The following is a 15,552-nucleotide window of genomic DNA, read 5'->3' on the forward strand; positions in this document are numbered from 1 at the left end:
AGCAAGTGCTGGCAAGGGATAATAACCTCCTGCAATGATTGCTCTAAAATGGCCTGAAAGCCAAGATGCACTTATGTAGGTTACACCCAGGAAATAGAAGGATTGCAAGATTTATTTTATATGTCCACACAGTTTAGTTCCCCCTTTTTAGCATAGAGTGATATATTGACTAATAATTTTGAGGTTTCTTAGTATGATCAAAGCTTGTTAGGTATAAAAAAAAAAGAAAAAAAAAAAAAAAGACCTGTTTATAATATCCAACAGGTCATGTGACTAAGACGGCCAATGGTCACTGTACGCCTCACGTCGTGCGTTGGCGCCCAACTGCGCTAGTCATGAAGGGGGAAATAGCACATAGACAATGATTAAAGCCAACTATCATTCCTATACGTGTGTTTCTGTAGTCCTTTCATGTAAGTGGGTCATGGGTCATGGAACACTCCAGCCAACAGGTTTCCTACCCTCCCAGAATAAGCATGGGGTGCTCATGGGGTGCTATCTGCAGTATACAATGGCTTCTCTCTGACAGACCCCTGAAGCATAGTCTGAACCTAGTTATTGTCTGAGGCTCCTCAACCTAAGTGGAAGAGGAAGGGCAGACACCAGGGGCGTAACTAGAAAGGGCTGGGCCCCATAGCAAACTTTTCAATGGGCCTTTAATGACTGACTGTAAAAGGGTAATATTGTAGGAATATTGGGATTGGTCTATGTGTCTTAATTACTCTTTATATCCTTCCCTCCTTTGCTTACACAAATATACTATATATATATGTATGTACATTATTTATCCCACCGTTAATGGTCATCCCACTTTACCTTATGTACAGAAAACTCACCACTCGCTATGTAGAAACAGAACTTTACTAAACAAGCTTGATATTCTCCAAATCACAGTGAGAATGACATATTATAATCTACAGGGCACAAAACAATATGATACAATACAAATATAATCGCCATAGATTACAGTTCAATAACCCAACATACACACATTACCTGACCCCTAGGAAAACAACACACAGACCCCTGCTACCCAGCATACATACACACATGCAATCTTATCCCTGGGCTATGATACTTAGCCGGATGCAGTCTGGGTCTGATGGTGGTTGTAGTCTCTTTCCCTCTGTCCAGGTTAGGATGGTGTTGCGATGCCCCAGGCCCCTAGGGGCCACTCCGCAGTGTAGATGGTGCTAACAGGCAGGAACCGGGGCAGCTGTAGGGTATAGTGTTGTCACGGTGAAGGCACGAGGGTGATACAGCTGGAAACCAGGCTCCTGACCATGCGGGGATACTGGGCATGCGATTCCTCATTGTCCTTAGTCAGGGCACCAATTATCACACCAATGCCAAGGTTCAGAAACAACGGTAGTTGTATATTTATTGTAACGGTGGTAACTAGTAGCAACAGTCTCTCCAAATGCAACCGGGAATAAAGCAAACTTGAATAAAGCAGAGTAATGGGTGATGCTGCAATAGGCTGTGAGAGTAGCGTGCTGAATGATGGGAGTAGTAGTGAAACTGAAGATGAGATGCTGGGTGGAATGAGACTTGAATAAAATACTTGCAGTTGATGATTAGAGAAGATGATGAGAGGAATGACTGTAGAACGGCACCCAGATCTGAAGAATAGATGAGAATCTTGAGAACTTGAGAATAGCACACAGCCAGGAACACTTCTTGTGGAGCTCGAGCAGCAGAGAACGCGTATCTCTCTCCTGACAGGGGAGAAAGAACAGACACACTTGTCTCCCTGAAGGTGGAGGACAAGACTGGGGTAGAACAGGAAGTCACATGGTAACCCCAGCCAAAGCTTGATGACCATTGGGGGTACCATGGCAACAGGGCACAGCCACGTGACATCCAGCCATTGCATCATAACACCATTAGGCATATACAGTGAAATATACATGAGAAGTACCATACTTGAACACTGGGGGGCAACATAATACCATTAGGCACTGATACCAAAATATACATACAAGAAAATGAATGGAATAGCAGACCTGAACACTGCAGGGGGGTGACACAATACCCGCAGTTTGCAGTGGACCATAACTTTCCAGAACAGAACTGGTTATATTAAAAGTGTGAGCATAAGAGGGCTGTTCTGGGACACTGCATACCTCCCTACTAGAAATGAGCCGACCTCGGCGAACCACAAGTTGAGGTAGATGTGGCTGAATGAAACATAAAGAACCAGGACAACAAGACAAGAGGAAGGAATGTGAGTGTGAGTAAGTATGTAGATGTGTGTTTCCCACGCTCAAGGCACAGGTGGCAAGAAAAAATATGAAGAGAAAGAAAACCCTAGTGGCAGGACTTCACCTAGGGGTGCCTACTCTGGTTACAGGTAGTTAGCGCGTGGACCATCTGTCATGGAAGTCAGGACTACTTAACTGCTGGCGGGCGACCCTCAATTCCAGTCAGTTTAGACAGTAGGTTTCCAATGAAATACGTTACCCTACTGGAAAGAAAACTGTGAAGACCCGTGTACTGCCTTGGGTGTCTGTGTGAAGTGACTTGGACACCTGAAAGAGAAAAGAATAAAATAACAAACGCAAGCATACATTTGGGCGCCCATGCATACCGGTCAATCATACACTCAATTACACGATAGGCCAAACACACGAAAAGGTATCCAAGGTGCAATATGTATGAACAAATGTAAATGTTAAGTATGACTATGTGTAGCAACTATTGTGTGTAGGGACAAGACAGGTACAAACAAACAATGGAGACACAAGGAAGGGAAACATAGAAGACAAGAACACTGTGAGGTCTTTAGGAACACTGGCTCAGCTAATACTGTGACTTCTAGAGGCAAACTGGTTCCCATGACCTTCCCAGTTGAAAACACCACAATACAATCTATGAAGGAAATGGAATACCCTTGTGACAAAATACACTCTTTGAAAAATATGCTCTTTAGAAAACAGACTTTCTCTGAGGCTATAGATATATACTGACTTCTTACTCAGAGGAGGAGGAAACTGTCTGACTCTGACATGAAAATATACACATGACTTTTCTGCTTACTCAGAGGTAGGGAATATATATATATAGATATGACTCTGATATAAAAATAACCTTTTGACCACTGAAGTGTAATAATAGAGTGCAATAGTGAACTTCTGACAATCACATAATCTTGAAAAGTGCTTTAGGAAGAACTGGGTAAGTGTCTCTGTTGTGGTAGAGTCTCTTTAGGCAATAAAGACTATCGTCCATGTAAAGGCTCTGGGACAGGCACTAGAGAACTTTTTGGCAATGTGAGTGTCCATCAGTACATAGCTGGTTAAGGCAAGGAGCTTGGTCAGGAGGACCAGGTACAGAGCTTAAACGTTGCATAAAAACAGAACAGAGCAGAACACCAAATAACAAAAAAAACAACAGAACAGTATAACCCACAGGGGCTGAGCTCCAGGCGGGAGCCTTAATAGGAGGCAGAGGGTCCCCCAGCAGGCTTCTTCTTCTGCCATGGGTAGCGGACACTTGGAGGGCCAGAAGCGGAGGCTTCGCTGGAGGCAGTGGTGACCACGATGCTAGGGGTGACCGTGGTAATGGGGGAAATAATGGGAGCCACATGGTAAGCGACTGTGGTGGTCGAAACAGCAGCTTTAGCCAAGGCTGTAGAAGAGGCAGTGTTAGCTGCTGTGGTCTGCCCCGATGTAGTGGGAGCTGCGGGAACAGCGGTGGGCATGGCGGTTGCAGCTCTAACGGCAAGCGGCAGGGCTGAGTGGGCCTGCTGAATCTCCTCTATCAGCGGCAGGATCTTTGGCTCACGCCCGAACACCCATTGTGGAAGGGGCGGCGACTCACGCCCGTGAGGCCCGCCACAAGCCCGCAGATATGGAGTCTTTGGCCGAGTTCTCCCCCTTAGGGCCGGGGACAGAAAACAATGGAGTCAGTCCACCTACAATCGCGGCGGCCTCCGGTGATGCGGACCCTCCTGCGGAGGAGGCAAAATCAGAGGAGCGGGAACTGCCAGGTCCCGGTGAGATGCTGGTGTCAGATGCGGGAGGTTCCGGTGGCACTGGTACAGCAGAGGCAGGTACGCACTCCCTGCAGGACGCCATCTTGCTGAGCCCTGGCGTGGTCTTGAGGACCTGGGAGGAGGCGGAGCGCAGAGGCTGACGTTCCGGCCCAGCAATCTGCCCGACAACAGTGATGTCATCCGGTCCAGGCAGATGTGTATTTCCCACGCTCAAGGCACAGGTGGCAAGAGAAAATATGAAGAGAAAGAAAACCCTAGTGGCAGGACTTCACCTAGGGGTGCCTAACGTACTCTGGTTACAGGTAGTTAGTGCGTGAACCATCTGACATGGAAGTCAGGACTTTTGTTTGCCACCCCCCCCCCCCCCCCCCCCCGACTGACCACTAAACGGTCAAGTGAAGTCATAACTACATAACTGCTAGCTCTGGTCAGGAGTGCTTGCAGTTAAAGGGACATTTGCAAAACCCAGGAGACCAGCAGGGCCACCCGCTGCTGCAAATGATGACGGCTCAGGGGGCCCAGTGTATTGCAGGAGCAGGCCATTGGGCCCCCTGATGCGGCGGGCCCCATAGCAGCCGCTATGGCTGCTATAGTGGTAGTTACGCCCCTGTTTCAGGACCCAGTTCCATCTTGTGCTGCAGGAATGTGGAGTGGGCAAGTTCCAGGCCACCTGGCCGAAACTAACTATTGTCCTACTGGAATCTCCTGTCTTGTCCTGTCTCCTGTATAAAGCTGGAGAGAACAGGACAAATGCTGGGGGTCATTAATTGGAAGGTGAAAAGGACAGTGCACATTCCATCTGTGTATACATATATGCACATATACAGTACACTTCCCCCTTTACAATCCTGTCTCTATAGCACATACACAATATACGTCTATCTATCTATTTATTGTGAAGTATCCACACATATCGTAATCCTTTACACTGACCACAAACCGATCAAGTGTAATCATATTCTTTAAGGGTGGGTTCACATAAAACGGATCCACAGCGGGTTTGTAGCTGCAAATTCGCAGCGCGACTTGCTGCGAATCCCTGCCCTGTACACCCTATGGGCAGACAAACTCGCAGCAGGAAGTCCATGCTTGCTTCGGGGCTCCCGGTTCTTCACGTCCCGCTCAGCCAATCAGTGCACTATATGCTGGGAACCCCCAAAGCAAGCCGAAGCGGGGACCAGGTGATGTATAGGCTCAGGCGGCAGGGGGTTAACGGGGCGGGCTGCTGACAAACTCACAGCGGGATATCCATCCTGCTGCGAGTTTGTCTGCCCATAGGGTGTACAGGGCAGGGATCCGCAGCAGGTCTCGCTGAGAATTCGCAGCGTGAAACCCGCTGCGGATCCGTTACATGTGAGCCCACCCGAAAGTAGAAGTCAGACATATTTTTTTTTTAAAGATTGAGGGAGGAGGTGGCTGAACATACCAACATGCACCTAATTCCCCAGCTCCAGCATTGGGGTCCTCTGTCCCCCACTCCAGACCCTGGTGCCCTGGCCGCTCCCTGGTCTTAATGGGGACCAGTTGACTGGCTAAGCGGGGTTGACACATCACGACCCAGGTCCCCACTCAGAACAGGAAGCAGCCGGGGGACTGGAGCTGGGGACATCGCTGGAGCCAGGGAGGTAGGGGCATGTTGTTATCTTCAGCCACCTTCTCTTTAAAAAAATATGTCAGACACCAGACTTTTCCTTTAACATTTAGCTGCAAGTGCTCGTCAGAAGCATGAGCAGGGAATGGAATATATGCAGAATCCTGAAGGGTGCTGGTGCTGCAAATGAGGATGTCTCAGGGGCCCAGTGTAATGCAGGAGCGGGTCACTAGGCCCCCTGATGTGGCGGCCCCCATAGCAGTCGCTATAGCTGCTATGGTGGTAGTTATGCCCCTGCCAGCAGCAAAAGGGCACCTGGAGCAGTATACAGACAGAATATTGAATCAAAGAAAAACTGTGTAATACTTCATTTTGACGAAGTGGAATTGAGCCCTGTCTGACATATTCTTCCTCAGATCGCAGATGATCACTGGGTTCTTAGCAGTACCACATCTTTGATTTGCATATCATCTGTTACACTTTCAAACAAAAAAAAAATAAAAAAAAAAATATGACACTAATATAATATATACAATATATAAAATAAATAGCCAAACTTGACATTATAAAAATTCCACAAACTCTAACAGGTGATCTATACTTAGCCCTTTATATAAGCTGATTATACTCCCAGGATCCTTTGCATCAGATCTGCTCTATTTATAGGACGTCATCCTTAATCCCTTTCACTGTTTATTGATCTCGCATGTAAAAGTCCCATAGGGCAGATTGTACATGCTTTCTAATGGACCAGTGGTGTCTCCTACTCTTCTATAGAAGGTTGGTAACATCTGGGCAAAGCTGTAAACTTTAATGTCAGCTGTAAACTTTATAGGGTATAACATGAGCTCGGAATGATTTAGATGGCTAAGAATCTTATTGCCGATATAGGAATACTGTAAGTCGTCTCAATGGTCATGGATTTCATGGAGGATGTAGACCCTTGTATAAAGGATTGCTAGGAGGAATCAAAATTAGTACATTTAATTTTTTATGTGTTTTTACAGAAATTTAAATATGATTTAAATGTAAGATTTATAGAAAAAAACTCAATTTAAGGTTAATAGAAAAAAACCCTCATATATACAGTATATGACCATGACTATAAATAGCTGCAAGGTTTAAACATTGTATACAGAATTATAGATTAAAACAAATAATCATTTAGTGAATTAAATTTTAATATTACCTTTATTTACTGAAAAATATTACGATAAAAAAATATATTATTTATATTATATTATACTTATAGTCCTATATTTCTAGTATTTCTTTATGAATATGAATTGTAATTATTTAATTTACAGTTAGTGAGAGAAAATTTTAAAAAATAACCAAAAAAATCGAAGTTATTTTAAGAAATTGGTTATTTAGAACATTCTTTATATAAACCTGTTCACACTACGTAAAATAATGGCCGTTGTTTTCACCGGACGGACTTTTGCGACCAAAACTACGGCTGTAGATTTAAGATCTTACGGGCTAGTCGTGAAACTACGGCTGTTGTTTAATTTTGATTCCTAGCATGTTTATAAATGGATGAAACAGGTCATTTACTTTAAATACTGCGCCCAGCCCAAGAAACAACTCAGAAAATGTTTTACATCAAAATAAAGTTTAATTCGGCAGATATAAGTTTTACGTTCGCGGCCGCATTGAAATCCACGCCCGTTGTTGCAGTATTACCAGCCGGAAATAATTGACATGTTCATTTTTCACGGGGCCGTATAAACAACGGCCGTTATCTGATACGTAGTGTGAATTCAATGGCCGTAGTTACATTGCATTGCAATCATTATAGGGAACCTCAAAACAACGGCCGTAGTTTTGCGGCGCGGACAACGGCCGTTATTTTACGTAGTGTGAACATAGCCTTAAATAGTAATTCTACAAAATGAGATTAATATAGTTATCAACATTGTAAACCCAAAAACTAAGAAATACATCTAATTATTTTAAAGTTTTTAAGATGTTATTCAATAGTATTCCTCTTATCAATAGTTGACAAGCTATTGGCTATGGTATGTTTAATTTCATACAAATTAAGAGTTAAAAAAAAAAATCACAGTTCTCATTTTAACACATCCAATTAAAGAAGCAGTGCACAATTTTTTTTATTTCGTCCCCTACTTACCATCGACAATCGGTTTCCAGCAGCATGGCTTCATTCATGGCTCTTCTGACCCTCTTCTTTACCCATTGATTTAAAAGACCAGAAGTTAGGGTCTCCAATGCATCTCTATGAGAGCGCTGTCATGCATTGAAGAGTCTGACTTCCAGCCGCTGGCTGTCTCGCAGCTAATGAGAAGAGGTCACATGGGCATCAGCCGGACCCGGGTGGCGTCATACCATCTGAATGAAGCTGTGCTCCTGGAAACCGATCATCAATAGGAAGTGTACATATCAGCCTGCAACAGGGAAGGAAATAAAAAACATGCACTGCTTCTTTAATAAAATGCAGAGATTTATTTTTTTGTGAAACAGTTTGTATTTTGATGGAAGTTAGACCAAAATGGAAAAGTCAAAGGACTAGTTATCCTGAAATCAGAGAAAAACTATTGTTACATCTGTAAATCAATATTAAAGGGTTTATCTGGAGAAAAGAAAAGATGTTCCCTCTTCTGCTCTCCAGCGCTCCACTTCCTCCCTCCCTCCCTCTCTCCCTCCCAATTTCTGCAGATGAGAAGGTGTGGGAGCAGGGATCAATGGCAATCAATGATCAATAGCAGCCTGATGTTATCGAAGTCGCAGTGACATCGGGTAGCTATTGGACATTGTGTGCGGGCGTGGCTTTGCCAGTACACAATGCCCGTAACACCAGCATCCAACCTCTCTCATCTGTGGAAGACGGTCAGAGGGAGGAAGTATAGTGCCGGAGAGCAGAAGAAGTAGAACCTTTTCTGCTCTACGGATATCTCCTGTAAAGAGGGTTTCCAAGGTTCCATAGACTCTATTCACACATAGTATTTTGGTCAGTATTTTTAAGCAAAACCAGAAGAGGGTCAAAAATACAGAAAGTTATGTTCCTACTTCAAAAACAGGACATCCTCCTAAAATAAGACACCCCACTATCCTACCAACTAGCCTAAAGTAAGACATCCCCCTTTAACTAAGGAATCCCCCAAAAGTAAGGTGGCGACCCCACCTCCCACTACTCACCTAATACCCTCGTGGTCCATCAACACTGGACTACAGCATGTCATCCGCCGCAGATCCCACAGCACGCTCCACCATATGTCTTGCCGTATATTGGAGAAGGTTGGACAAAAGGAGAGCACAGAAGATGTTGTTAGGATCGGAGATTATGTATGGAGAGTAGCAAAGGCTGAAGAAGTTGGATGCAGCCCTAGGGAGTCCTGGAAAACCTTGATATGGCCTATGGCTGTATCCATCTTTTTCAGGGCTGCACAAAACTTATTCGGCCACTGGAAATCAAATGCTGTATTCTCAGGTTTGGATGAACTGGAGCCTGCTCGAGGTTCGCTCATCTCCTGGACATCTTTGTAAATCCCCTATTACACGAGGCCATGAGAGGGAGCAAGAGAACATCGTCAGGGAGCAGGAAAGTGCGGGGGGGGGGGTTGCGGGGGATTTAAAGATCGCCTAGGGAGCCCATAGGAGAGAATGGTGGGTCGTTGTTCTTTTAACATGTCGAAAGACAATGATCAGCCGACATTGTGATTATTGTCTTCTATTACACGTAGAGATTATCGGTTGTAACAGCGGATATCGGCAGAATACGGACGATAATCGCTTCATGTAATAGGGCTTTAAGTCATTGGTAATATTTTGAACTGGATTCTTTGGGCAATGGGTATATAGAGAAGGGATTGGTAGAGAGGAGAAGCAGAAGAGGAACAAGGGGAGAAGTGGGCGGATTAGAGGGAAGGATATTAGATGGAAGACCACGGAGGAGGATGTTGCAGTGGTCCATGCTGGGGGGATAAGGACATGATGAGGAGTCAAGGTTAAAGAAAAAGCAGATTTTATGTATGTTTTAAAGGTGGAGGTGGCAGAGGATGGTAAGGGCTGAAATGTTTGGTTTGAAAGACAGAGCAGAATCAGGGTATTGTAAGAATAGATTAGCTGTATACTAGATATCCAGTGATTAGGTGGTTAGTTTTTACATTTTAGGTTTAGCTTTATATATATATATATATATATATATATATCTTATGTCCAGCCATGTCCCAGCGAGTCTTGTAATAGAATGTAACTGGTCTATATTGAATTTCTTTTTTTACCTCATTGCGTATAATTAGATATTTAGGTAATTGCCAACACCGAAAGTGGATTGAAGACTTTTTGGATTAACAAACTAATGAAGTCATTACGGGAATTAGACGTTAACAGCTTTACAATAGGAGGCAGGAGGCGCTCATAGTTAGTAGAATATTAAGTAATTAACATCTAATCTGATTCATTAACCCTGTATCATTATAAAGGAATCCAAATTACTGGCGATTCTCTATAGGTTCGGGACTTGATCTGTTGTCTGGTGTAGAAAACTCATTTTCAATCGGTCTTTTAGGAATTCTGGGAAGTGAATGGTGGGGGGGTCCTATATTCAGGATCTTCATCTCTTGGCTGCCATTACCTTCTCAGAATTCCCAAAAGAGCAATTAAAAAGAAGTTTTCCATTAAGAACTGTTTCCCCTAGCAACCAATCAGATTCCACCTTTTATTTTCCAAAGAGTCTGTGAGGAATGAAAAGCGGAATCTGATTGGTTGCTAGGGGCAACTGAGCCAGTTTCACTTTACACCATGTTTGATAGATCTCCCCCAGTGTGTCTATAGGAAGTATCCTTCAATAAAAGATTTCTAACCTTTAAAAACGAATGAGCTATCCTTGAGATAGGCCGTCAATATTAGATAAGCAGGCGTTCAATTTATGGCACCTTAAACAAGCACCACGGCCCCTTTAATGTGTCAATACTTGTAAGTTCTTACAATTACCAGTGACTACAAAGAACATCTGCTGTTTTGGAGGACTTGCGACGTCCCTTAGTTTTATTGATTTCAAAGAGAAGTGCATTAAAGGGATTATCCAGAGCCACAAAAACATGGCCTCTTTTCCCTCTCTCTTGTCTCCAATTCAGGTGCGGTTTGCAATTAAGGTCCATTTACTTCAATGGAACTGCGTTTGAAACCCCACCCAATCTGGAGACAAGAGAAGGGGAAAAGTGGCCATGTTTTCGTAGCGCTGGATAACCCCTTTAACCTTTCTGACATGACATGTCAAAAGTTACTGATCGCATTAGGTCTCACTCCTGCAACCCACTGTGAACCCGAGATAGACCCGAGAGAAGTGTGCTGCAGTGAGCATTATGGCTCACTGCAGCACATGTTATGGCTACTGGTAGCCTCTCTGGGATTTGCTATATGGCTAAACTATTGGTTTTGTAGGAACCACCAGAAACATTAAAGTGTCTTTTTCCTTACAGGGGTTGACCTTGGTCAAGAAAACATGGCGGAATTATTTCTAGGCAAAGTGTTGCTAAAAAACAACCGCGATCAGGACGAGTTGGACACAGAAAAAGAGATTTGGGAGAGACTGGAAAACCGCGTTCTACTATTGTACTTTGCCGAGTCAGGAAGTTCACGCTGTCAGGAGTTTGCACCGCTCTTAAAGGATTTTTTTACCAAATTGACTGATGAGTTCTACGTGAACCGATCCTCTCAGCTTGCACTGGTTTATGTGTCCCGAGACCGCAGTGAGGAGGAGCATGACAGCTTCATAAAGGACATGCCGAAACGGTGGTTGGTGGTCCCCTATGAGGATGAAGAGTTTAGAAGGTTAATTTTGGAGTTTAGTTTACTTTTTATTCTTACAATGTTCAGAATTTGGGTAGAATTTTTTTTTCTACATAAATATACACAGGTGCAGTAATCAAGGAAAAATTATTTAGCCAGGACTATTTATGTAAAAATTTATGTTATGGCGGCATATTGCTGGGGCTGTTTTTTTTACAGCATTTAGAGATTTTAGAGAGCTTTAGAGCAAGACTCATGGATATAGACGGCAATAGACAGACTCTGTGCCCTTGAGATTAATGTACAACATTACTCACTGTGCTCTGTGACCTTTAAAAAGGCCATTCCATAGGGACCTGCTATTGTCTTGTAAATAGTATCTAAATGTCAGCCCCCGTGGCCCTGTACATACATTAATGGGTCCGTGCACCAGCTTGCAGCATCGATAATAATCTATGATCCTTTACTGCCTCTGTAGATGCATCTCAGGTTCATACCACATTACAAATCCCCCCTCTATTCTTGTGCAAGCCCACCAAACCTTGCCACCCCCTCCATAGAACCCAACACTAAAGATTTGAATCTATAAATCCAAAAGGAAACAAAAACAAAACATTACAAAAACATTAATAAACCCCAAACTCCAAAAATTTACAAGAAAGAGTATCCCAACTTTCTCCCTTAAAGGGGTACTACAAATCAACTGGTGTCAGAAAGTTATATAGATTTGTAAATTACTTCTAAAAAAAAAAAGTCTATCTTCCAGTATTTATCAGCTGCTGTATGGCCTGCAGAAAGTGGTGTATTCTTTAAAGTCTGACACAGTGCTCTCTGCCGCCACCTCTGTCTGTGTCAGGAACTGTCCAGAGCAGGAGAGGTTTTCCATGGGGATTTGCTGCTGCTCTGGACAGTTACTGATACAGACAGAGGTGGCAGCAGAGAGCACTGTGTCAGACTGGAAAGAATACACCACTTCCTGTGGGACATGCAGCAGCTGATAAGTACTGGATTTCAGATTTTTAATTAGAAGCAATTTACAAATCTGTATTACTTTCTGGTACCAGATTATTTTTTTCACCGGTGTACCCCCTTTTTTTAATTATTCTATATTGTCTCATATTATCACAAAATCTGGATCACCAGCCAAAGATAGGGCAGATCAGCTACAGGTTACCCCCTGTACAACCACACCACTGGCTGTGCAGGAAACTGCAGCATGGTCCCATATACATGAATGGAATGGGGCTTCAGTGCTTGCAGGGAAAAACAATGAAAGCTACAAGTCTCTATATTGTCGATGTCCCACAGGTCCCAAAGCGACCCAGCAATATGCCATCACTTTATAAATGATGAACACCCCCTTTAAATAGAACACATGATGACATTGCACAATAATCTATTTGAGTTGTGAGCCGTCAGGCAGTGACTCACTGCAGAACTGTCCAGACACGATCACCGCACATACATAGCGTATAGTATAAAGCATCATCATCAATGGTGTCACTTATTACCGTAATGCTCAGGATAAAGACTTCTACCTCTACTCTAGGATCCTAATGGTGTCACATATTACCGTAATGCTCAGGATAAAGACCTCCATCTCTACTATGGGATCCTAATGTTGTCACATATTACCGTAATGCTCAGGATAAAGACCTCCATCTCTACTATGGGATCCTAATGGTGTCACATATTACCGTAATGCTCAGGATAAAGACCTCCATCTCTACTATGGGATCCTAATGGTGTCACATATTACCGTAATGCTCAGGATAAAGACCTCCATCTCTACCATGAGACATACTGTATATGATTACGGCCATCTCTCCGAATAATCATCCTCTCATGGTGCCTCATTACTCACCCCAACGCAGCCTAATCTGGATTCCGCCACAGGATTACGCTCTACAGATATGGCAATTATAGAGGATTTATGGGATGTTGTAGGCTTAGTATTACAGGATCATACTACCCATTCATGTTATTGGGTTAGCTATAAAGACAGTCAGATAACTCAGTGTTATACAGTTATATTCTGGATGTGTATAGTATACAGCTGTGAATATAAGACCATTATAATCATATACCTAAAGGGGTACTCCGGAGATGTTTATTTTTGCTAATACATTGCTTTAATAAGGTTATATTACTTTGTAATATAACTTTATTAAAATGAATGTATAGTTTTTTGTTTTTTTTTACTTACATAAGCACTTCTGTTGACTGGCAGCAATACAAGTGGCATGGCCCCTCTGCTGCCACCAATGTTTGTATCCGGAACTGCAGGGCTGTCTAAGCCCTGCAGTTCCCAAACCCTTGTCAAGCTCAAACGCTATACAGAAACCCCCCCCCCCCCCTTACTGTATACTGTCTTATATACAGTTCCCGGGGGAGGCTAACCAGCTGTGTGCGGCAGTCTCTGCACAGTGAGTGGTGATAGCTGGCGTTACTAGTGGTTCTAGCACAGTGAGTGGTGATAGCAATAGCTGCCGACCACCCACAGTAATCATGTCGGGCAGTCTCCACTCTTTCCCCCTGTACTGTATATAAAAATATGCAGTGCATAGGGGGGAACCGAGCCCTGCTCTGCATAGCACTCTGCAGCAACACTTAGGCAGGGCAGGGAAATTGGAAACTGCAGGGCTTAGGGAGCCCAGCAGTTCCCAACACAAATGGTTCAGGTCTGGGCATTTAGACCCACACCAGTCTTTGGAACCAGGAGAAGCATGCAGCTGAATGCTTCACTCCTCGCCATGCTGCCTTTTTTTATTTCATTGCAGGAAATGGGTCCCATAGACCTAAAAATTGCAGAATGAAGCACTCAGCCGCACACTTCATGCAGCTCTATCTAATGACCTGTAGGGCTCTGAACACTTACACCTACACCAGCAGCACCCATAGACCTTGGTAGGAAGTCTGGATGCATGCCAGAGGTTCACAATCCCAGACCAATGAACCGATATACCAAAAGAGTTCAAAGTCCACAAGGTAGAATAATCCAAAATTTTATTTGGTGATCACGTGCTAATACAACGTTTCGACCTAAAGTGGTCTTTTTCCAGTAACGTCTGTGTGACACTTTAAATAATAAATGATACATAAAGGCTTACTGAAGGATTTGGTTTGATTCCATTTGTTTCTTACATGATACTGTTTTAGGGACCTGGAAGAACAGTTCTCAGTTTCTGAAGTCCCAGTCCTTGTGGTCCTGAAGCCCTCTGGACAAATCATCTCTGCCAATGCCGTGGATGAGGTGACTCGCCTCGGACCCCCATGCTTCCAGAATTGGCAGGAAGTCTCGGAAATCATTGACAGGAGCTTCATGCTTCCCGAATTTACCGACTCCACCGCCTCAAGGAGCGTCAGCGACCCCATCCGTAGAATAAAGTACAAGATGGAGGACACCAGGAAGAAGAAGGAGCGGCCGGAAAGGGACGACGATGATGATGGAGGAGGAGGTGGTGGTGGAGGAGGAGGAGGAACTGGTTTCTTCTGAGCAGAACTCATCATTAGGTTTATGTAGCCTAATAGTGTGGACACAGAACTGGACACTATAAATACTGACTAAGAAAATCTTTATGTTCTAGCTAATACTATGAATAAAAGTTTTATATAGAATGTGCTTCTATAGATTTTTTTTCCTAAACCTTATGGGAAGATACATTCTAACCAAGTTTCAACCTTAGTCATATTCAGAAAGGTTTTGATCAGACATTACTCATAGATTTTTATACATTCACGTCTCTGGGAATCTCTTTGTCCTCCAATGTCCCTTGCTAAGCTGCGGCAGGTGACCCCCTAGGTCCCTACCCCTGGCTTGGCTTGCTAGTGGCAATGGTTGCAGCTGGAGACTGGTAGGGAGGCGGGCTGGGACACAGCAGGACTCACAGCTGGAACTGGAATAGCAGTCACAGGCAGGAACCACAGATAGAGGGAATCAGGAACGGCTGGAACCACGGGCAGGAATTACGGGAGAGCTGGGACCACCCGCTAGGAAGCATGCAGAGGCTCCAACATGTCAGCACAAGTGTAACATTTATAGGGAAGGTGATTGGTGCAGTAACCAGTTAGGGACGCATTGGCCCTGGGGGGGGGGGGGGGGGGGGGTTGCGCGCCAGCCAGGACAGTGGAGAGCACCACTGTGGAGCGGAGAGGTGCCCCTGGGGGCAAAAGAGGAAGCGGCGCTGGGCCTGGGCACATGGGCACCGGC

The 15,552-nt window shown here is 44.1% G+C and overlaps 2 protein-coding genes across 2 annotated transcripts in view; one reads left to right on the forward strand and one right to left on the reverse strand.

The window, feature by feature from the left end:
- Positions 1 to 15,552, reverse strand: part of PGLS (6-phosphogluconolactonase) — a 36,344-nt gene that overhangs the window by 17,333 nt on the left and 3,459 nt on the right. The window lies entirely within an intron of this gene.
- Positions 15 to 14,838, forward strand: NXNL1 (nucleoredoxin like 1). Its single transcript, XM_069950630.1, has 3 exons — positions 15 to 75; positions 11,033 to 11,384; positions 14,502 to 14,838. Exons 1-3 carry the CDS (start codon positions 66 to 68, stop codon positions 14,836 to 14,838), a joined length of 699 nt encoding a protein of 232 aa, XP_069806731.1. The 5' UTR covers positions 15 to 65.

Source organism: Dendropsophus ebraccatus, chromosome 1 (genome assembly GCF_027789765.1).
Source record: "Dendropsophus ebraccatus isolate aDenEbr1 chromosome 1, aDenEbr1.pat, whole genome shotgun sequence".
NCBI classification, from domain to species: Eukaryota; Metazoa; Chordata; class Amphibia; order Anura; family Hylidae; genus Dendropsophus; species Dendropsophus ebraccatus.